The sequence below is a fragment of the Carlito syrichta genome, unplaced genomic scaffold (genome assembly GCF_000164805.1).
Source record: "Carlito syrichta isolate Samal-C Ts95f unplaced genomic scaffold, Tarsius_syrichta-2.0.1 Scaffold304090, whole genome shotgun sequence".
Taxonomy (NCBI): domain Eukaryota; kingdom Metazoa; phylum Chordata; class Mammalia; order Primates; family Tarsiidae; genus Carlito; species Carlito syrichta.
Genome location: NW_007248186.1, coordinates 35,325 through 57,364, shown reverse-complemented (window position 1 = coordinate 57,364; position 22,040 = coordinate 35,325). Strand labels below are relative to the sequence as shown.

At 37.6% G+C, this 22,040-nt stretch overlaps 1 protein-coding gene across 2 annotated transcripts in view; it reads left to right on the top strand.

Annotated features, from left to right (window-relative positions):
* Positions 1-22,040, top strand: part of ANAPC4 (anaphase promoting complex subunit 4) — a 38,899-nt gene that overhangs the window by 6,000 nt on the left and 10,859 nt on the right. For both annotated transcript variants that reach the window (XM_008059446.1, XM_008059445.1), the window contains exons 3-16: positions 353-485; positions 5,244-5,318; positions 5,470-5,496; positions 5,590-5,634; positions 6,322-6,406; positions 7,062-7,166; positions 8,658-8,741; positions 9,837-9,923; positions 10,331-10,395; positions 11,495-11,537; positions 11,665-11,741; positions 13,087-13,187; positions 13,269-13,320; positions 19,976-20,031. In XM_008059446.1, coding sequence (XP_008057637.1) covers positions 353-485; positions 5,244-5,318; positions 5,470-5,496; positions 5,590-5,634; positions 6,322-6,406; positions 7,062-7,166; positions 8,658-8,741; positions 9,837-9,923; positions 10,331-10,395; positions 11,495-11,537; positions 11,665-11,741; positions 13,087-13,187; positions 13,269-13,320; positions 19,976-20,031 — 1,035 coding nt within the window. The remainder of the gene's footprint in view (positions 1-352; positions 486-5,243; positions 5,319-5,469; positions 5,497-5,589; positions 5,635-6,321; positions 6,407-7,061; positions 7,167-8,657; positions 8,742-9,836; positions 9,924-10,330; positions 10,396-11,494; positions 11,538-11,664; positions 11,742-13,086; positions 13,188-13,268; positions 13,321-19,975; positions 20,032-22,040) is intronic.

Below are 22,040 nucleotides of genomic sequence, written 5' to 3'. Positions count from 1 at the left end.
GCGCCTGTAGTTTCAGCTGCTTGGAAGGCTGAGGCAGAAGGATTGCTGGAGCCCAGCAGGTTGACATAGGTGTGGCTGTGAGTGTGCCACTGCACCCCAGCCTAGGCGACGGAGTGCAATTTCAACTAAAAAAAAAAAAAAGAAAATTAGCCTCATTCATAAAGGAACTAAAGTATATGCAGAGCTCTCTCTCTTTTAGCTTTAAAATATTGAAGGGTTTTTGGGTCAAATAATTTCTATGATTAAGATGTATTTAAGAGTACAACTGGGCAATAAGTGAAATAACCCATTTATTTTTCTCAAATGTTATGCTAATTTATTAATTTCTGATTTTTTAAAAATTTTGTTTTAGTTTTGGCCTTTGCTCTTGCTGACACCAAGAAAATTGTTTTGTGTGATGTAGAAAAACCTGAAAGCTTGCACTCCTTTTCCGTGGAAGCGCCAGTTTCTTGTATGCATTGGATGGAAGTGACTGTAGAAAGCAGGTAGGGTAATGAGTGATGAAAAACTTCAGTTGTGTGGACGATTGGATGTCCATGAAGTGTTTATTTATTTATTTATTTTTATTTCCCTCCCCTACCCCCAACTGTCAAAATGTTTTTTTTTTTTAAATGTAAATTTAGGAGTATATGAGTGCTCAGTATATGTATGCTGCATTTAAATTTTAGTTTTGTTTATCAAGATGAAATTTTGTAATGCTCTATGAGTTTTTTTCCCTCTGAAAAAAAATCTATCCCACAATATACGTAACTTAGTTAAAATGTATTTTATTGAAAAAACTGCTAACAATCATCTGTGTCACCAGCAAATCATAATCTTTTTTGCTGGTGGAGGGTCTTGCCTTGATGTTGATGGCTGCTGACTGCTGAGGGTGGTGGTTATTGAAGGTTGGTTTTCTTGTATCAATTTAAAAAAATAAGACAGCAGTGAGGTTTGCTTCATCGATTTACTCTTGCTTTCATGAAATATTTCTCTGTAGTATGTGATGCTGTTTGATAGCATTTTACCCATGGTAGAACCTTCAAAATTGGAGTCAGTCCTCTCCAACCCTGCCGCTGCTTTGTTAGCTAAGCTTATGTAATATTCTAAATCCTTTGTTGTCATTCCAACAATGTTCATAGCATCTTCACCAGGAGTATATTCCATCTTGAGAAACCACTTTCTTTGCTCATTCATAAGAAGCAGCTCCTTAACTGTTCAAGTTTTATCATGAGATTGCAGCAATTCATCACATCTTCAAGCTCTACTTCTAATTCTAGTTATCTTGCTGTTTCCACCACATCTGCAGTTAATTTCTCCACTGAAGTCCAAGGCCCCTCAGAGTCATCCATGAGGATTAGAGTAAACTTTTGTCATACTCCTGTTAATGTTGATATTTTGACTTCTTTCCATGAATAATAAATATTCTTAATGGCCTTTAGAATGATGAATCTTTTCCAGGAGGTTTTTGATTCACTTTGCTCAGATTCAAAGAAGAATCGCTATTTGTGGCAGCTATAGTCTTATGAAATATATTTCTTAAGTAATAAGACTTGAAACTCTCAATTACTGCTTTACTGATGAGCTGCAGGATGGGTGATTTGTTAGCAGGCATGAAAACCACATTAATTGTTTTATATATCCCCATCAGAATTCTTGAATGTATTATTAATGAGCAGTATCTTTTTTTACTGAGCGGTAGGTCTCAGCAGTGGGTTTAAAATTTTCAGTGAGCCAGGCTGGTATGGTGACTTTTGCCTGTGATCCGAGCACTTTGGGAGGCCAAGACAAGAGGATTGCTTGAGGCCAGGGGTTCAAGACCAGCCTGGGCAACATAGGGAGACCTTGTCTCTATGAAACATAAAAATAAAAAAATTATCTGGGTGTGGTGGCATGCAACTATAGTCCCAGCTACTCTGGAGGCTGAGGTGGGAGGATTGCCTGAGCTGAGGAGGTCAAGGCTGTGGTGAGCCATGATCATGCCACTGCTCCAGCCTGGGTGACAGTGAACCACAGTCATTCAGGCTTTCTTGTTCCATTTATAGAGCACAGCAAAGTCAGTTCTTGTGGGTCATAGGGTTTCAGAACGATAAATGAACATTGGCTTCAACTTAAAGTTACCAAATGCATTAGCTCCTTATAAGACAGTCTGTCTATCCTCTGAAGTTTTGAAGGGAGACATTAACTTCTCTCTAGCTATGGAAGTCCTGGATGGCATCTTCAAAGGTAAGGTGTTTTGCTGACATTGTAAATCTATTACTTAGTGTGGCCACCTTTATCCATTATCTTAGCTAGATCTTCTTTTTTTTATTTTTATTTTTATTTTATTTTTTTATTTTTTGAGTTGGAGTCTCACTCTGTCGCCCAGACTGGAGTGCAGTGGCTGCTCCCAACCACCGCAGCATTGACCTGCTGGGCTCCGGCGATTCTTCCGCCTCAGCCTTCCGAGTAGCCAGAATTACAGGCATGAGCTACCATGCCTGGCTGATTTTTTGATTTATTGTAGTGATGAGGTCTCGCTGCCCAGGTGGGTCTCGAACCCGCGGGCTCAGGCAATCTACTCACAGCCTCCCAAAGGCCGCGGGATTACAGGCTGAGCCACTGAACCCAGCCTAGATCTTCTTGATAACTTCCTGCAACTTCTCCATCAGCACTTGTTGTTTTTCCTTGCACTTTATGTTATCGAGACAGTATCTTTCATTAAACTTCATGAAGCAACCTCTGCTAGCTTCATACTTTTCTTCTGCAGCTTCCTTATCCCTCTTGAAGAGAGAGAGAGGAGTTAGGCCTTTGCTCTATCAGACTTCGGCTTAAGGGAATGTTACAAATGGTTTGCTCTTCTGTTTGGATCACTCAGATTTTCTCCATATCAGTAATAAGGCCATTTCATTTTCTTATTATCTGTGTGATCACTGGAATAGCACTTTTAGCTTTCTTTAAGAGCTTTTCCTTTGTATTCACACCTTAGCTAACTGACCAAGAGACCCAGCTTTCAATCTGTCTTGGCTTTTAAGATGTCTTCCTCACGAAGCTTAATCATTTCTAGGTTTTGACTTAACATGAGAGACATACAGCTCTTCCTTTCAGTTGAACACTTAGAGTCCATTGAAGAATTATTAGTTCGCCTAATTTCAATATCGTTTTGTCTTAGGGAATAGGGGAGTTCAAGGACAGAGAGGGAGATGGGAAACAGCCGCCAGTTGGAGCAGTCAGAACAAGCACATTTCTCACTTCAGTCGGTGGTCTTTCAAGCAGGGTTTGTGACACCCCAAGACAATTACAATAGTGACATCAAAGATCGCTGATCACAAGTCACCGTAACAGATATATTAATAATGAAAAAATCTGGAATATTGCGAGGAAAAAATACCAGAATGTGACACAGAGATACAAAGGGAGCACATGGCAGTTGGAAAAGTTGTTGTCAGGAGACTTGCTTGATGCAAGGTTGCCACAGACCTTCAGTTTGTCATAAAACAAAAACAAAACAAAACAAAAACCACAATATCTGGGAAGCACAATAAAGGGAAGCACAATAAAATGAAGTATACCTGCATTTTCTTAGTGGAGCAGTAATACCTGAATAGCCAAGGTTTTTCTATTTTTAGTCTTTTTATACTCTAAGGTTATTTACTGAGACACATACACAAAAGCTCCAGATGAAATAAATGGTGAAACAGAACACAGAATCTCAAAATTCATTAATCTCAAAATTATATTAATTTCCATTTCACCATTTATTTCATCCAGATCTTTTCTATTTGTTTGTTTTTGGTTTTTTGTCGATGCAGTGTCTTGCCCAGGCTGGTCTTAAACTCTTGATCTCAGGTGATCCTCCTGCATTGGGCTCCCAAAATGCTGGGATTACAGGCATGAGCCACTGTGCCCAGTCAGACCTTTGTTTTTGTGTCTCAGTAAATATTCTTAGAGTGTGAAAAGTGCTAAGCTGAACATTCTGTTCTGATGCCTAACATGTTCGTTCTTTGTCCATGGTCCTGTTAGTTTCCTTGTTTCATGAAAATTTTTCCTTAGTCTATATAATCAAGTAATACTCTAGGTTTGCTGTAGATATGGCCTAAGGGATCACTGGGTTTGGCTAGTGATTTAAAAAAAGATGTTTTGGGGGAAAAGAGAGAAAATGTGATAATTTTCTTTCCATTATCTTTTTTTTTTTAGATTGGAAAATATAGTTTATTTAGAAAGCAAATTGGAGAGAGAGAGAGAGAGAGAGAGAGAGAGAAGATTCACCTAGTGAGAGAGAGAGAGAGAGAGACAGAAGATTCACCTCTCCAAGACAGAGAAGGGGCCAAAGCCAGGAAGCAGGGCGACAGCCATAGCTCAAAGAGCACATGGCCACACCAGAGTCTAGTAAGGCAATGGCCTCCATTATTTTTTACTCTCTAAGTAAGTTTCACTAAGTTAATATCAAATAAATTTGTAAATCGTAAATATTAATTAGCAATATTCCTAAGGGAGGCTTGAAAGAATTGGATGGCAAGGATTTAGCCTGGGGTTTGAAATATACTATAGATAAACCAGCATGATTAATCCATTATCAGATAAGGAAGGATTGCAAGTGGTTACGTGACTTTATAGACAGTTAGAGGATCAGAGCATACTATGTAATTTATATCCCAGTCCAGTTATCTGTTAAGTGTATTCCCCACATACTTTTCTACTAACAGTTTAGAAAGTATGTGGAAATTCCAGGGTCTTTCAAGACCGTTAAAATGGTGCATGGTGTAATCTTATATACCTGTTTGGTTATCATATTCCCAAGTGAATATAAGTCATAGAACCAATAATGAAATGATACAGTAATTGCAGTGTTCTTTAAAATTACTCTTAATACTCATATGCTTAGTGTGAGTTCTTTTTTTGTCCATCTCAGTCTTAAAATTCTTTCTTAAAGACAATAGTGTGGGTTCTTAAATGAAGATTAAGAAAAGATATATATCTGATTATATATGCATGAATTTCATATGTTGAGAAAAGTTTGTTAATATTTGTTTCTCTAAAAGTATAGTGGCTAGGCTGAGTTTTTTTCTAAAATAACTTTTTTTTCCCTGAAATGACTTCCTACTTTCAGTTTCTCATTTGTGATTGTTATATTGACTATTTTACAATGATAAAATATTTGTGGCAACTATTTACTTGGTAAGGTTGTAAAACTGGGCATCTTTTAAAAAAATTAGCATTCTTTGATGGAAAAAGAAGTAAAATATTTTGTGGTTTTATAATGCTTTTCTTTTTTTCTTTTCTAGTGTTCTAACATCCTTTTATAATGCTGAAGATGAATCAAATCTTCTCTTACCTAAACTACCTACATTGCCAAAAAAGTAAGTATCATGGGTTGATGTGTTTGGAATTCTTACAGATTTCTCTTTCCTCTACTCTTAATGCTGTGACAGTTTTCTCATGTGTTTTTTTAAAATGTATTTTTGTTAAGTGTTTTTTCTTTTTTTTACCTTAATCTCTGTTTTCTTCTAGTTATAGCAACACCTCCAAAATATTTAGGTAAGATTTGCCTTTTTTGTTTTCAAGTAAGATAATCTATTATCATTTGAAAGATATAGTTGAAAGATGACCCAATTTATTTTTATATTTTAGTGAAGAAAATTCTGATGAAATTATTAAGCTCTTGGGAGATGTCAGGTAAATACTACAGATATCTTAAATAAGTTTAATGTCTTAAAGTTGTTATTTTATACTGGGGCAGTTTTCAAAAGTTTCAAGAGCAAGTCCTTTATTTGTCATGTTATTTTGTTGTTTACATTAATACCTTCAAACAATATATAGACCTTAGTATCTATTAGTTTTTATTTTATGGTCTGTCATTTTGTCAAGTCTTAATACAATCTACCTATTTTTATTTTAATAAGAAGTAAAAGAATATATGTACTAGAGTTTCTAAAATTTAAACATTCACATTATTTTTTTCCTTTGCTTCTTGCATCAGCATAAATATTCACATTCTTTATGTCCATTTGATATATTTGGCATAAAAGCCATACTCAAACTGATGACACCTTTGAGTTGGTAAAAGGATTGTTTTGATATTAAAGCATATAAGTACAGTTGTTATTATAATGATACATTCCTATTTTACTGTAAGCTGTTTTTTTTAGACTGGAGAAAATGTATGTTTTTGGGGGGAAAGGAATAAGCCAGAAACGATTGAATATTGAGTATTTGTGGATTTGTTTGATGATTCAGTTCTCTTTGAAAGGGAGCTTTAGCATGTAGATAATATGAAAACAGTAACAATTTCTATCTTGGTTTAAGAATGCAATAATCTCTGTTGTTGATTGGTCCTCAGCTTGTTGCATTATCTTTAATTAGGCTTAATATTCTTATCCTTGGAGGAAGCGCTGGATTTATTGAGCTGTATGCTTATGGAATGTTCAAAATAGCTCGAGTCACAGGGGTAAGTTCTTAAAAATGTTTTATTATTTCTCTTAGACTAATTCATTTATGTACAAAGAATAAAACAACAATTTTTTTTAGTTTTAGTTATTAGAATTATTTATTAAATGCTCAGAGGATATTCATCTTAACTAAGATAAAGTAGTAGTGATACGTCTATAAAGATCAGGGGCTATTTGTGAAATTAGTTTTCTTTTTCTTTAACAAAAAGATAAATGATATATACTTGATTATGATTTAGTATTTTTCTAGCCTGTGATAGAAGAGAGCTACGATTTGTGGTTGGAATGGAAGTCATCAAAAGCAATCTTCAGCTCAGTCCTGAACCAACTAGAGTTGCTAAGTCTCTGTGTTCTCCATAGCTTTTTCATCTGACTTTGATGACTCCCAGAAGGGGTAGAAAATATTGTTGACTCTGTAGAGTATGTTGGTGCTTAATGGGAGAGGAGGAAGAAACCAGAATGATTTTCTGTCCTTGTGACTAGGGAGGTTTATGCAGACAGACACCTGCCTTCATCTGCTAGACATGTAACTGGAGCCAGGAATAGGTGTTTCTACTTTTTAAAGCTCTGTGTGAATTTTTGCCTTCTGTATTGTAGCCAGATACAACCTAGCAATAATACTAAATATACTGGGGGGGTTGACCAATTTTACAGATTGCTGGTACTTGTCTTGCATTATGTTTATCAAGTGATTTGAAATCATTGTCGGTGGTCACAGAGGTTTCTACCAGTGGTGCTTCAGAAGTTTCATACTTTCAGGTGAGTATTGGAACTTGATAACAGTGAAGAGCAAATACATATTTAATAGATTTTTACAGGTTTTTATTATCCATATCTCACAATATTCTTTTTTTTTTTCAAGTTTATTAGAGAAAGAAGGGAGAAAAGAAAGGGAAACATGCCAGAGCTGGCATGGGAGAAAGAAATCGCCATCTCCCTGTATTCTAATGGTCATTAAAACAAAATGAAACAAAAAAATTGGCTTGGGATTTCTAAATCTCATATATTGAATGTTATTATAGTGAATACTGTATTATTTTCTCCATGCTGCAATATAGTTCTCATAAAAACAGTTTTGATGGTCTACTAATGACTGTTAATTGGTTACTAAACCAGTTCAACTTTGTACCAAGTGTTTTCTCAGGGCTCTGTCTCTGAAAATAATAAAGACGAGCATATAGGTGCCATGTATTGAGTGCTTCAGAATAATTCATTTTAATCTTCCCAACATCCTAATAGATAGATACTGTTATTATTCCCATTTTATAGATAAGTATATGGACACATAGAGACACTTCAGAACTTACTTGATGTCACAGGATTGGAAAGTTGAAGCTAGGCAGTCTGACTTCAGGGTCTGTGCTGTTAACTAACACATTACATCTTGTGTAAAATGATCGCTTAATATTGGGGAAACCTGCTTTAATTGTGTGCTTGTTTGCATTGTAGATGAAGGCAACTGTCTGGGCTCCATGGATTATTTAGATCATAGCCTTGCCTTGCCAAGAAATCCTCCCAGAAGTCTTTCCTTAAATATCCTAGGCATTTAACCTGAATATGTGTGAATTCTCAAAACAAAAATAGAATAAAAAAGGCGAGATGCAGTGCATGTGGTGCCTTCCACCATTCTGTATTGTATTCAGAGCATCAGAAAACTCTTGACTTACGATTCCCTGTAATTGTTGTTGTTTTTTTCCCTCTCCCCCTCAGTTCTTATTTGCTCTTCATCATAAAGTTCAGTGAACCGGTGATCACCAGGATTGTGTTTTGGCTATAGTAAAACGATCTGCTGCTACTGTGAAGTTTGTAATCGATATTTTTAAATGACAACTTTATTGAGATATAACTCACATACCATTGATAGATATTCTCCTTATATTTATCAATAGCCTTTAATTTTTCTACCTCACAATTTACATAAATTTGTGGCCATTTTAAAATTTCCTCATAGTAGTGTTACCAAACAGGTTATTACATTTATTCCAGCTTCATAAAAGGGAGTGAGAACCCCAAAGAGAGTGACCTTTGCAGTTTCGCACAGGTTAGGTAATCTAAGTCTGTGAGCTGTCGTTTCCAGACTGCTCAAAGAGAGAATTCTTACATAGTCTTTCTGGTACATAGTTAGACCTAACCTCTTCTCTCGCAGTTATAGGTTTTTTTGGTTTTGCTTTGAGCTGGTCATGACTGATTTATCTTTAAAAGAAGCAAGTACATCTGAATGTGAGTCACTTTATTCTTTTGATTTTACAGCTTGAAACCAATCTGTTGTATTCTTTCTTACCTGAAGTAACTCGGATGGCCAGAAAATTTACTCACATTTCAGCTCTTTTACAGGTATTTATCTATAGCTTGTTTTATGTGAATATTACTGTCAGCTTCTAAAGTTCTGTAAATAAAAATCTTCAAAATTTTGTTTTGTAAAACTATCTGCAGTAGGGATGTTTAGTCTGATAATCTTCCCATAATGGCCATTAAAACAAGAAAAGGAAATTTAATTGAGAATCTATTCCTATTTCACTCTATTTACCACCTCTAAAAAAAAAAGAAACAATTTAAAATTTTAATAGCATTTCCATAAGTAAAATGCCATTTACATTTTATGAAAATAAAGCATTGTAGTGAAAAACAGGTTTCATATGAATTGGATTTTGTTCATAATGAACCCTTCACAAATTAGCTTCCAATTCTGTAGTTTGGCAATTTAGGCTGGGCTCAGCCAGGAGGTTCTGGTGATCTGGGGCAGGTTTAGATGTCAAGCTGGTGCCAGCCAGTGTGTTGCTTGACTGTGATGTGGCTTTGTCTCTGCTCTGCATCCCTCATCCTCCAGCAAGCCAGCCCAGGCTTGTTCACGTGGTGGTTGAGGCAGGACAATCAGGAGCGCAGGTGGAAGCTACTGAGACATTTGAGGCCCTAGTGTTGTTTCTGCTATATTCTGTTAGTTAAAGCGCAGGACTCAAGGCTGGAGAAATGGACTCTGTCTGAAGGAGCTACAAAGAATTGTGGCCATTTTTTTTCATTCTACCATAGTTGTTAATTTACTTGATGTCAAAGGTTTCTAGATTCGGAGATTAGTATCCTGTTTGAAAATTGAATAGCTGACCAAACCAGCATTTCGATATTTAGTGTACATATGACATATATAAAAAACTTGAGGATATTTGTTTCTCAGACAAAAACTTAAATTTAAGAATGTTTTATTGTAAAATTCTAAACTCTTGGAATGTTTAATTGCTAAGTGATTATCAAATGTTAGCTTTGGTCTTCTCTTTTTCTCAGGCTTAACTGAGTTAAAAGAGTAACTGAAAGTAAATTCTAGATTTCTTTGAGACATTGATCATTAGAAGCACATGGTATTAAGTTTACACCAAGCAGGTTGGTTTAAAGCTTTCTTGCAATTTTAACTTTATTCTTTTTTTTTTTTGCTACTAGTATATAAATTTGTCACTAACATGCATGTGTGAGGCATGGGAGGAAATACTGATGCAGATGGATTCTCGTCTCACTAAGTTTGTGCAGGTAACTGAAGTTTCTTGTGGAGTTTGAGCTAAAGGTGCATCATGTATGTAGAAGGTACATGAGAAAAGTCAGTCTAATTTGTAGAAGACTAAGATCATGATTTCCTTCAAATTGCTTGGTCTCACCTCAAACTATTTTCTCAGTTTTGCAAAAAGGGCTTTTGTCCCACTGGCACAACTTAGGTAGGGACAGAATTGTGAGGTAGAGCCAGTGGCGTGTGAGGAACAAGGTCAGGTGTTGGAATTGCTGACTGGCTGCCTTCCGGTCACTCATGTTCATGTGATCGCTTTAAATATGAATTTGAGAGATGGTTGAGGTAAAGAAAAGGAGTTATAGTCCTATAATTTTGGACAAATATGCTTATAATTTAGAAATACATGTCACAGCTTCTTTTCATTTTTGTTTAGGAAAAGAGCACAACCACATCAGTGCAAGATGAATTCATGCACTTGCTGTTGTGGGGGAAAGCAAGGTAATAAACTCAAATTAGGTGTGCCTATATTTTCTTCCTTTTTTGTGATAACTAATTATTTCAAAAATAATTTCTAATTGTGGAAAAAAAAAAATTGGTACACAGAACCAAAAGGAAAATTAGCATGTATCTTCCTATGTACTTTTAAAAAAAAGGAAGTGCGATCATTTGGTGTGTGTATGTATGTGTGTATATTTTTGAATGTATAAAAATTTAAAAATTTTTATGTAGTCAAACCACTTTTTTCCTTTATTGTATCTGCTTTTGCTGTTATTCTTTTTTTTTTTTTTTGAGTTGGAGTCTCACTCCATCACCCAGAATGGAGTGCAGTGGCACGCTCGTGGCCACCCCAGCGTCTCAACCCGCTGGGTTCAAGCAACCCTTCTCTGCCTCAGCCTTCTAAGTAGCCATAACTACAGGCATGCACTAGCACACCCAGCTAATTTTTTTGATTTATTGTGGAGATGGGATCTCGCCAAGTTGCCTGGACTGGTCTCAAACCCGTGGGCTCAGGCAGTCCACTCGCCTTGGCCTCCCAAAGTGCTGGGATTACAGGCTGAGCCACCGAATCCGGCCTGCTGTTATTCTTAAAAAGATCTTTCTCATCTTGAGGATTCAAAGATCTATATCTTTTCTAGGGCTTTCGTATGATTTGTGCTTCATTCCATTTACATAATGTACTTGATCACATGCTGTAGAAGGTGGATGTCCTTTTTTCTTAAATATTTAGGTAGTTGCTCAGTATGATTATTGAGGATGATGCCTTCTCCTTAGGGATGTGTAATGCCATCTTAGCCTACAGTACATCCTCATAATCCTCATATACATCTTCGTATATTTCTAGACTTTATTGTTTTCTGTCTGTTTCTTTGGAATTGCAAAAGTCTTAATTTTTACAATCAATACATATGTTACCTACTTATGGGATCCATGTGATGTCTTGTCACATGCACAGAATTTAATTTTTATTAGGCTATTTCTCTCTTTGGTTTCAAAATCTTATTTGTGCTTTGAAATTTAAAAGTTTTTAAACGTTGTAAGTGATGCATTCAGATTTTGAACAGAGAAATGACTAAAAATACTTTCTTTTTCATTGTAGTGCTGAACTTCAGACTCTCTTGATGAACCAGTTGACAGTAAAGGTGCAGTTAAAATATCTATGCGCTATATTTAATAACTATAAGCACATTCTTAATTGTTTTTTCTTTTTCTTAGAGTGGCATGTAGTGTCCTGATTATATACTAAATATATTTTCTTCTCTTAATTAGGGCTTAAAAAAGCTTGGCCAGTCCATAGAGTCATCATATTCCAGTATACAAAAATTGGTGATAAGTCACTTACAGAGGTATGAAGGTGATGTCAAATGTTTTGGTATTGCATCCACATGTACATGACATTGGGCTTCTTCCTGCAGCTTTCTCTTCAGCATTTGGCATTCTCTTTTTGAGCCTTTTCTAGCTAAAATTGTTGACGACATTTGAGAGGAATCTTGGTATACCCAAGACTTAAAGATCAATAATAGTTCTACTTTATGAAATCATTTTCCAACATGTTTTTGCTGGGATAGACCCTGTCTGGACTTTTTTCTCACTCAAATAAGTATGAAATACATTTTGAATTGGGTACATATCCCTTTTTTGAGCAGTGAAATTAACATTTTATGGTTTACAAAGCTTATTATCTACTCATTAACATCTTGGCAAGGCATCTGTTGTCATTATCCTCATTTTACACAAGAGAAAACTGAAGTTCAGGATTGGTTGTATGACTGGCCCAAAGTTACCAAGTGTCAGAGCTGAGGTCATCCTAGATCTTCAAGTCTCATGCTGTTTCTGTCCATAGCTACTTCAGTGAAGCGGTTTATAAGTAGATGATGTGTTTGGTATATAAATTTTGCTAACGTTGTATGTTGAGTCCTTAGCCCTGATTTCCCATTGCTCTTGGAATGGAGACCTTTGCATACCTGCCTCTCTGCCTCAGCCATGGCTGCCTCAATGCGGCCTTTTAATTTTTCAGATTTGATATTTTGTCTCCCCCTGAGGGCTTTTGTACATCCCCTCACTTTCTAAAAGTCTTCTGCCTTGCTCTTCATGTGTGTTCTTCAGCTCTCACCTCAGACTCACTCCTTCAGAGAAGCCTTCCCTAATCCCCAGATGAGACTGGTTCTTTTGTTATACTAGCTTCTGTAACTTTTGTTTCCTTCAAGGCATTTATGGTAGTTGGAATGGTATACCATATGATTGTGTGGTTGTGACTGTCTTGCTTTCTATATTGTCAATGCTGTGAGGACCCTATGGTTTTGGTCACCACGGTGTCCCCAGTATCTGACACATGCCTGGACTAAAGTTGAAGCTTAACAAATATTTATTGAATGTTGGATATGTAGTTCTTGGGTAAGCAAGATGGCCATATGACTATCTTAAGCGTTGGGACCTAGGAAACGTAATTTGGCCACCTTACCAAATCAAATCCTGTCATGTGTTTTTCTCAGAGTTATGACGACTTATCTTGTTCTGACCGAAGGTTTGACTGCTACAGTTTTAGAAGTAATTCTGAGAAATAATTGTTTCTTATAGAAATAAAATTAAAGTTGCTTTCCATTTTTATTTCTGAAAATTTAAAAATGTTCATGTAAGGTAGTAGCTTGGTGATAGTAGTGGTACTGATTTACTTCTGCTCTGTTTTGATAGCGGCTCTGAGTCTTTATTATACCATCTGAGTGAATTGAAAGGAATGGCTTCCTGGAAGCAAAAGTATGAACCTCTTGGACTAGATGCTGCAGGAATTGAAGGTAGTGATTTCATTTCTCAGTATAATATAGTCAACACTGTTTATTTATTTGACAAATGATATTTATTTATTTTTTCTTTAGAGGCTATTACTGCCGTGGGTTCTTTTATCCTCAAGGCAAATGAACTTCTTCAGTAAGTATTGGGAGCACTTGGAATCAATGACTCAAGAATATTCACTTTTTACTTAAATAAGAACCAAATAAGTTCTCATAATTCTCTTAAAACAAGTTTCTAAAATTTTATGAAGGCTGGGCGTGATGACTCAAGCCTGTAATCCCAGCACTTTGGGAGGCTGAGGTGAGAGGATTGCCTGTGTCCAGGGGTTTCAAGACCAGCCTGGGCAACTTGGTGAGATCTCGTCTCTACAATAAATAAATTAAAAAAAGTAACCTGACATGGTGGCACATGCCTGTAGTTCCAGCTACTTGGAAGGCTGAGGCGGAAGGATTGCCTGAGCCCAGCAGGTTGAGGCTCGGTGGCTGTGAGTGTGCCACTGCACTCCAGCCTGGGTGACAGAGTGAGACTCTGACTCAAAAAAAAGAAAATTTTACCAAAACTGTGCGTTCACATGATTAAAACAAGCAGAATATTTTATGAAGTAAAGCTGTACTTTTTTCCCCACCTGTCCTCACTCCAGGTCTTCCCTCCAGAAGGTGTCGTTTAAACTCTTGTGACGATTTCTGTTTTTAGTTCTTTTGTGGGTTACCTCTACACTTCTAATTATTTGACCATACTACATTTCTTTTACTTTTCAATTTTTAGAGAGTCTTCTTGTCTGCTTGTGTTGTGTTTGGCTTTCTTGTTTCCTTGCATCATCTATCTTTTCCAAACCTTGTGTCTTTGCCCTTCTGAAGGGAATTGCGTAACCCCAGAGCTCCCTTCCCCGGTGCCCTTTCTCTTCGACGCTTTGCAGTTGGGCTCCAGCTCTCCTGTGTGGCTGTCACACAGGCATCTCCTCCATTCTTCAGGATTGCCTCTGTTTCTTGGCTTATTTATCATTTTGCTGAAAAACATTCTCTAGCAGAAAGCAGATATGGAAGGCAAGCCCTCATACTTAATTGGTGATTTAGGCTGGTCTTAAGATTCTGAGAGGGAAGTCATTTTCTCATAGAACTTTAAAAGCATTGATCATTGTATTTCTGGACTTTCTGTTGATGATAGAAAGTCTGGTGCTTCGGATTCTCATTCTTTTGTAGGTTTCCCCCCTACAAAAATGCTGTAGTCTTTATCCTTAATATGCTGAAATTTCATAACGGCATTTTTAGATGTGGGTCTTTTCATTGATTGTGCTGATAATAAGAAAAAAAACCATTTTAACCTGAATTCTCTTGTGCTATTATTTTAATAATTTAAAATAGATTTTTCTAGAAATCTATTTGGTCAGATGTTAGCATTCATGGATTGATCCTCTGTGTGTCTTATTTGTTCTTCTGTATTTTATATCTTTGTCTCTTTTGTTTTCTGAGAATTTTTTTTCCACTTTATTGTCCAATGCTATCACTCATCAGAAGACATTTATGGAGCACTTAACGGTGTTTTAAACAGATTCCAGATGCTGAGGATACAGCAGCGAAAAAAGGGATACAAATCTCTGCCTTTGTGGATCTTACATTGTAATGTAATGAGACAGACAATAAACAAATGGATAATCAAAATATATAGTAGGTCATATAGTGATAAGTAGTGGTGAGAAAAACCAAGCAAGGAAGTTGAATGAGAACAGGAGTGATATTTGGGGAAAGAAGGAACAGCTAGTGTGAAAGCCCTGAGTATGGAGCCTGCCTGGCGTGTAGATGAAGTGCATTGAATGAAAATGAGAGGAGGGGAGAATTGACAGATCACAGAAGACAACCAGGTTGCAGAGCCAGTAGACAGTTGTAAAGACTTTGGCTTTTACTCTGGATGTCATGAGAGGCCCTTTGGGAGTTAGGAGCAGTAGAGTGAAAGGATATGATTTAGCTTTTAAAAAGATCTTTATTGCTACTTAGTGCTGGAATAGATTATAGGCAGACTAGGCCAGAAGCCAAGAGTGGGCAGTATCAAAATATATTTTGAAAGTATAGTTAGCAAGATTTTCTTCTGGTGCTCTTGTTGTCTTAAAGGAAATCCTCTATCATCAGCTCAGAGTAAGCACTGGAAGGTGAATCTTGCTAACTATATGAATGGCTTTATGTAGGTGGTGAAATGAAGAGCCGTGGGAGTTGCAGGCCTTAGCCCTCAGCCGAGTAGTGTAGACATTTACTGAAATGGGGAAGAGTTGGGGTCAGGTTTGGGGAAGGAGTAGAATAAGATCAGGAGTTTGGTTTGGGTAGACTGGATTGTTCTTCAAACTTGTTATTTTTAAGTAATTTCACACAGAAGGATGACAGGAATAATAAAGGTAATTCTGATAATACTCTTTTCCCTGATTCTCCATTTTTAAAGATTTTGCTACATTTATTTTATTATGTTTATTTTTTCTGAAGCATTTGAGAGTATGTATGTACCCTGTAGTACTCTAGGGTGTATTTTCTAAGAATAAGGCTATTTTCTGTAACCATGGTACCACATTTAGGAATTTTAGCATTAATGCAACATTCAGATCATAGCTCATTCAGATTTTACAATTATCCCAGTAATGTCCAGTATGATAAGATATAGTTCAGGATACTGTATTTGTTCTAATTACTTTGTCTCTTGAATTTTGAGCACACTGTCAGATGTTCTTGGTCTTTTATGATAATTCACATTTTTAAAGAAAGCCGGTTATATATATGTGTGTATATATATTTATTTCATGTTTCTTGTTTTTTTTTATTTATCTGTTTTTTCATGATTACATTGAGGTTACGCATTCCTGGCTAGAATTACTGTATAACCGCTGTGTCTTTCTCAAGGCATCACATCCAGTAGCACATAGTGTCCATCCATCCCTCCTTAGTGATGTCAATCTTAGTCCCCTGGTCAGTGTGTAAGGCATATTGAATTTGAAATGTCTGTTAAATCCACAGCGGAGCTGTCGGGCACATTGTTGATTGTAGGAGACTCGTATTTAAGGCGGGAGTGGGGGAGGTGTGCTGGAAGTGTCCCTTGGGAGCCATCAGCACATTGTTGTTATTTGAAGCTGTGAGACTGGATGAGGTAACGGGTGTGCTGGGAGAAGGGGAGCAACCTGATTTAATAATGGAGGCAATGGAGAGCCAGCAAGGAAATGGGAAGAACAGCCAGGGACTTGGGTGTCCTCAGACTGAGCAGAGACAGCGTCTCAAGAAGAAATGGGCGTCAGTTGTCAGATGCTGCCGAGTCAAATAAGGGGAGCACCAAGAATAGGATAGTCCCAGAATGACGAGAGCCGCTGGGAGTGATGGGAGCTGGAACGATGCAGAATAAGAACAGTGCGCAGAAGGCAGCAAGTGCAGCCCCCAGGGAGTCTCACTGTACAGGGATGGGCAGTAGTTGGAAACACGGTTGTTAGGGTTTTCTTTTTTTTTTCTTTTCATGCTGGGAGAAACTGGGCAAGTTTATATACGGGAATGATCTTCTAGAAGGAAAAGACTGATGATGAGAGAGGGGAGGATGACTAGAGTAAGAGCATAGGAGAGGGACGGGACCCAGTGCAGAAGGGAAGGGGTTGGAAAGCAGAGGTGCACGCTCTCCCAGTTGCAGGAGAGAAGGCGAGGAAAGAGTCCCAGGGGCGAGGGGGTGAGCAGGCGGGATCTTGGAGGCATTACCTTCTGGTGCTCATGTTGTCTTAAAGGAAATCCTCTATCACCAGCTCAGAGTAAGCACTGGAAGGTGGCGTGGTGTGGGAGGTTTAAGAATACAGGAAAAGCTGTGGAGCAGTTGTGTGGGCCAGGAGACAGTGGCTGGAGTCATAGAACAGAGGACTTGTGTTCCTGAGAACGGGAAAGTGAGGGTAGCCGGTGTGGCTGCAGGCCCACTGCAGGAGCAGGGGGCCTAGAGCCGGGCAGCAGTCGGGCTTACCAGGCTTGGTGAGTGAAGCGAAGTCAGCAGGCGATGGATGGGAAGCAAGGACGAGACTAAAATGACGGACCCTCGAATCTGGACTAGGTTAGGAGGGAAGTGAGGACATTCAGGGGCTGAGAAGGTGACAGGTGGTAGAACCGACAGATGATGGGTACTGGTGGGTTGAAGGTGGGGGTCCTAGCGAGAGGATGCTGGACAGATAGGGTGTGGTTGGTACATGGGATGCTTGAAATTGAGATTCAGGTTTTCAGTCAGCAATGACAGGGTCTGGGCTGTGAATTCTGGTGTAAGCAGTTAAGGTAGGGTTGGAGGATGAGATCATTGAACTAAACCATCCTGCTGAATTTCTTACTGTAGCAGTCCTGAATTTTAACTTTCTAAAGTGTTTTCTTGCTTTTTAGATCCTTATTCAAAGCTGTGTTCTTGTTTTGTGGATATGACATCTTCTGAACTCTGAGGAAAGTAGATTTTTTAAAAATCTTCTGTTGTTCCCTGGATTATCTCCATTAGATGGGTCACCTAACTTTTTTATCTTGGTCTCTCATTGCAAGCCTTCTTCAAATGCCTAACACATGGTTGTTTACTCACATTTATTCATATAGCAATTGAAAGTTGCTTGGAGTCTCTGTGTGCAGGGACAGCAGGGGACCAGCATCTGAGTGCCAGTGTGTGGAACTTTGCTTTGGGCTCCTGGGGTCCACACAGAAGTGCGTTGCTTCTTCCCAGTTTATTCAGTTTCTTTGATGAACTCTTTAAAAAAATTTATTTTTGAGTTTGTGTCTCACCCTCTCATCCAGGCTAGAGTATAGTGGTGCCATCATGGACTCAGGCAATCCTCCTGCCTTAGCCTCCTGATTAGCTGGGACTACAGGGGCACACCAGCTTTTTAAAAATTGTTTGTAGAAACAAAGTCTCACTATATTGTCCTCCTGGGCTCAACCAGTTCTCCCGCCTCACTCCCAAGGTGCTGGGATTATAGGCATGAACCACTGTGCCCAGCCTCTGTTTTGTTTGTTTGTTTGTGTATTTTTTTGTTTTGAGTCAGGGTCTCACTCTGTTGCCCAGGCTGAGTGCAGTGGCACAATCACAGCTCACTGCAGCCTCGATCTCCTGGGCGTAGGCAATCCTTCCACCTCAGCTTCCCAAGTAGCTGGGACTACAGGCATGTACCAGCACACCCAGTTAATTTTTTTTTAATGTTTTGTAGAGACAAGGTCCTCGCTATATTGCCTTGGCTGGTCTCAAACTCCAGGGCTCAAGCAGTTCTTCCACCTTAGCCTCTTAAAGTGTAGCAATTACAGGTTTGAGCCACTGCACCCAGCCTCTGTTTGTTTTTGACTGGAAGGTAAACCCCTAGGCACTCTTCATGTTTTGGGGAAAGAACATATTGACCACTCTGTTTTATATTTTCAGTGTGTCTGCCTGTGTCTAGCCCCCTACATCACCCTGACATTGCTAAATCTGAGTGACCCTGGGTTCTCCAGGTGGGTGGCCCCCTCCCGGCTGCCCTCTCTGTGCTGCCTGGCACGAGGTCCCCACTATTGAGCGTCACCAGTCACCAGTCCTCCGTCAGCTTTGGACACTTCTGAGATTTAATTTCTTTTTTGATCTTTCTCTTTGTTTTTATGAGTTTCTGACACACCCCTCTCCATCCACTGTCATTTCAATGGGATTTTGGAAGGTAGAGGCTATAGATGCTTGTGCTCAAAGGACAAAATCCTTTGAGGAGGAGAAATGAATTTGCTTTTTCTCTGTATGTTGAAGTATTTTTGAGTCACCATATCTGGTGAGAGCAAATATAAAATATTAAGTTTTCTGTGATCACTTTTCAATATGAATGAAAAGTTTAACTTCTTGTTCCTTTCAGGTACGTTAAATTCTTATAGGCTACAGATGGAGAAACTGAGGCAGTGAGAATTTTGATGTTAGCCTGGTTGCCTGGGGTAGGGTGAGGGTATTATTGGGAAAGTCACAAAAGAACTTTTTTCTCCTTTTTTTAGCGTTGCTGCAAGAGAGTTTTGATTATATTAGTTGGTAACATAAGAGATATTGCAGTGTTTTATTTATTTCAAATGTTTTCCTTTTTTACGGAAGGTTAATAATACCTAACTCTCCAGTAGTATTATGAAATAGTGCTTGGAAATGGCTTTGAGATTTAGAAATAAAAAGTGTGGGTATTATTTGCTAAGGGTAATTATAGATGGGGGCTTAAAGAGATTTAAAAAAAATAATACAATACATTCAGAAAGTTTTATTGAAGTAAAGATTACTTCCATTTACAACACTTAATTTTGAGAAGTGCATTTGTTTAAAGCTCAGGGAAATTCAATTTGAGATCTCAGTTATTATCAGTCAAACATCAGCTTTCAAAAATAATGTTGAGTGATATCAGAGGTAGTGACATAGCACTCATTTATAATAATGATTTTCTGTTGGAGTTGATGTTTTCTTTTTACTGGCCTATGAGTATTTTCTTTTAAACTGAGAATAATGCTGAAAACTCTTTTTTCCTGATTTATTTGCAAAGTTAGAAAAAGATTTCATACTTTGCTGAATGTTAGAAAAGACTTACACAGTTTGTGGCAAGGTGTAACCCGTTAGAATCTGAGTTATTTGCTTTGTTTTTAAAAAGAATCAGGATTTGCTTTTTTGAAACTTTATTTTTAGATATATGCTTGATTTGTAAAATCTGCTGTTCTAAAGATGCAGATAGGATACAATTGAACAATTGGGATTATTATATTCCATGACAGTTGAACAATAATACATGAACCCCATAAAATAATCATATTTCTGATTTTCCTTATTTTTATCATTTTAGAGTTATAGATAGTAGTATGAAAAACTTCAAAGCATTTTTTCGGTGGCTTTATGTAGGTAAGTTAATTGATTGAAGCACTTATTTTAACACTTAAAGTAACATTTTAGACTGTTACAGTTACTCTACTAAAATTTCAAATATGTGTAAAAGTACAGAGACTGGTATAATGGGCCCCCTTGTAACTTTGACCCAGCTTCAGCAGTTATCGATACATGGCCAGTCTTACTTCACCTGTACACTCCACCCAGCCTCACTACCCCACAGAAGTATTTTTAATTGTCATTATTTTTTTGATACATGATGTACATATTTTGGGGGTATATGTGATAATTTAATACATTCATATAATTTGTGAAGATCCAACCAATGTAATTAGGATATACATTGCCTTAATATTTGTCTTTATGCCAGAAACATTCCCCTCAGAAATATTAAAGCTAATTTGTAGCATTTCTTTTCCTGACTGTTCACTGATAGTTTACCCTTGTTTTTTTTTTTTTTTTTACCTTGTAGTGTTCCCTTAGGTTAAAATAACGTTTTGTTTTGGATTTTTTGAGTCAGGGTCTCACTCCAAGCTGGAGTGCAGTGGCATGATCACTGCTCACTGCAGCCTTGACCTCCTGGGCTCAGGTGATTCGTCCACCTTAGCCTCCTAAGTAGCTAGGACTACAGGCACGTGCCACCATGCCTGGCTAATTTATTTTTTTACTTTTTGTAGAGATTAGATCTCACTATTTTGCCCAGGCCTCCGGCCTCAACCTCCCAAAGTGCTGGGATTACAGGCATGGGCTACCATGCCTGGCTGAAAATACCATTTTTGAATCTCTGCTGTGAATGAGGTACTTGTAGGGACAGCCTCTGCCCTTGGGCAGCTTATCTTCTGGCTCATGTTTTGGTCTCTGTCTTTAGATCTGTGCGGTCCATTATGTTTGCCACTAGCCACGTATGCCTATTTAAATAGTTTGAAATTATATAAAATTACATATTCAGTTACTTGGTCATACTGGCCATATTTGAGGTTCTCATTAGCCATAGGAGAGTAATGGCAACATAGAAATAGATCATTTCCATTATCACTTCAGCTGGATAGTGACATGCCAGCTGAATACCATGCAGACAACTTTTGGTTTTTATGTCTGCACAGTGTTTTTGCATTTGGGCAGGTAGTTAATAAATATTTATTGACTTAATAGCAACTGTTTTAGAATTTACTCTGCAGTGTATGCATATTTTATTTTGATCCCACTTATACTGCTATTTCTGACCTCTCAGTATACTTAAAATTTAAATTCAGCTTACATTTCACTCCAATATAAGCAACATTTAGTGTAAATTTATCTCATTTGTTAAAAGTTTACAGAGTGATACAAAAAAGTCCAAATCATCAATTCTAATATTATAAAAACAGACTTCATATTTTTTCAGCATAATATAATTGCTTTTGTTGAAGAACTGAATGCGATCTACAGATGTTGATATTTGACATTTTTAGATTTTTCTGAAAACGGTTCCAGTGCTAGCTTGGTTCTCTTTTTTATGAAATGTGATCTCCATGAAGGCAGGGACTTCTATACTGAGGTATCCCTAGCACCTAGAGTATGCTCCATAAGTATTTTTTTGAATGGTTGGATATGAATGAGTGGAGCTGGATTTAAGCCCCTTTTTAGGTAATTTGGAAGTTTGAATTATGCTTATTACTAATCAAGCACAGTAAAGAAGTATATTCACATACTATGCAGAAGCACATGCAACATACTTCCTCTTGATGTAGGTGGATATTTTTTTAAAAAGAAAAATAAAACACCAGTAATGATGAGAACAACCCTATGAAAGGACAAAAAGGGTCAACCACAGATGCCAGATCAAAGAAAAGTGTAGAAAGATGCATAAATGTCAGTTTGTCTATACACAGATAAATCCTAGTGCAAATGTCTTCGTGTAGTACGAAAGGCCAAGGGAAATAGATTGCTTTGGTATTGTAAAACTTTAGAGAAAAGAATTGCTCACAGGTTTTTTTTTGAGTTGGAGTCTCACTCTGTCGCCCAGACTGGAGTGCAGTGGCCGC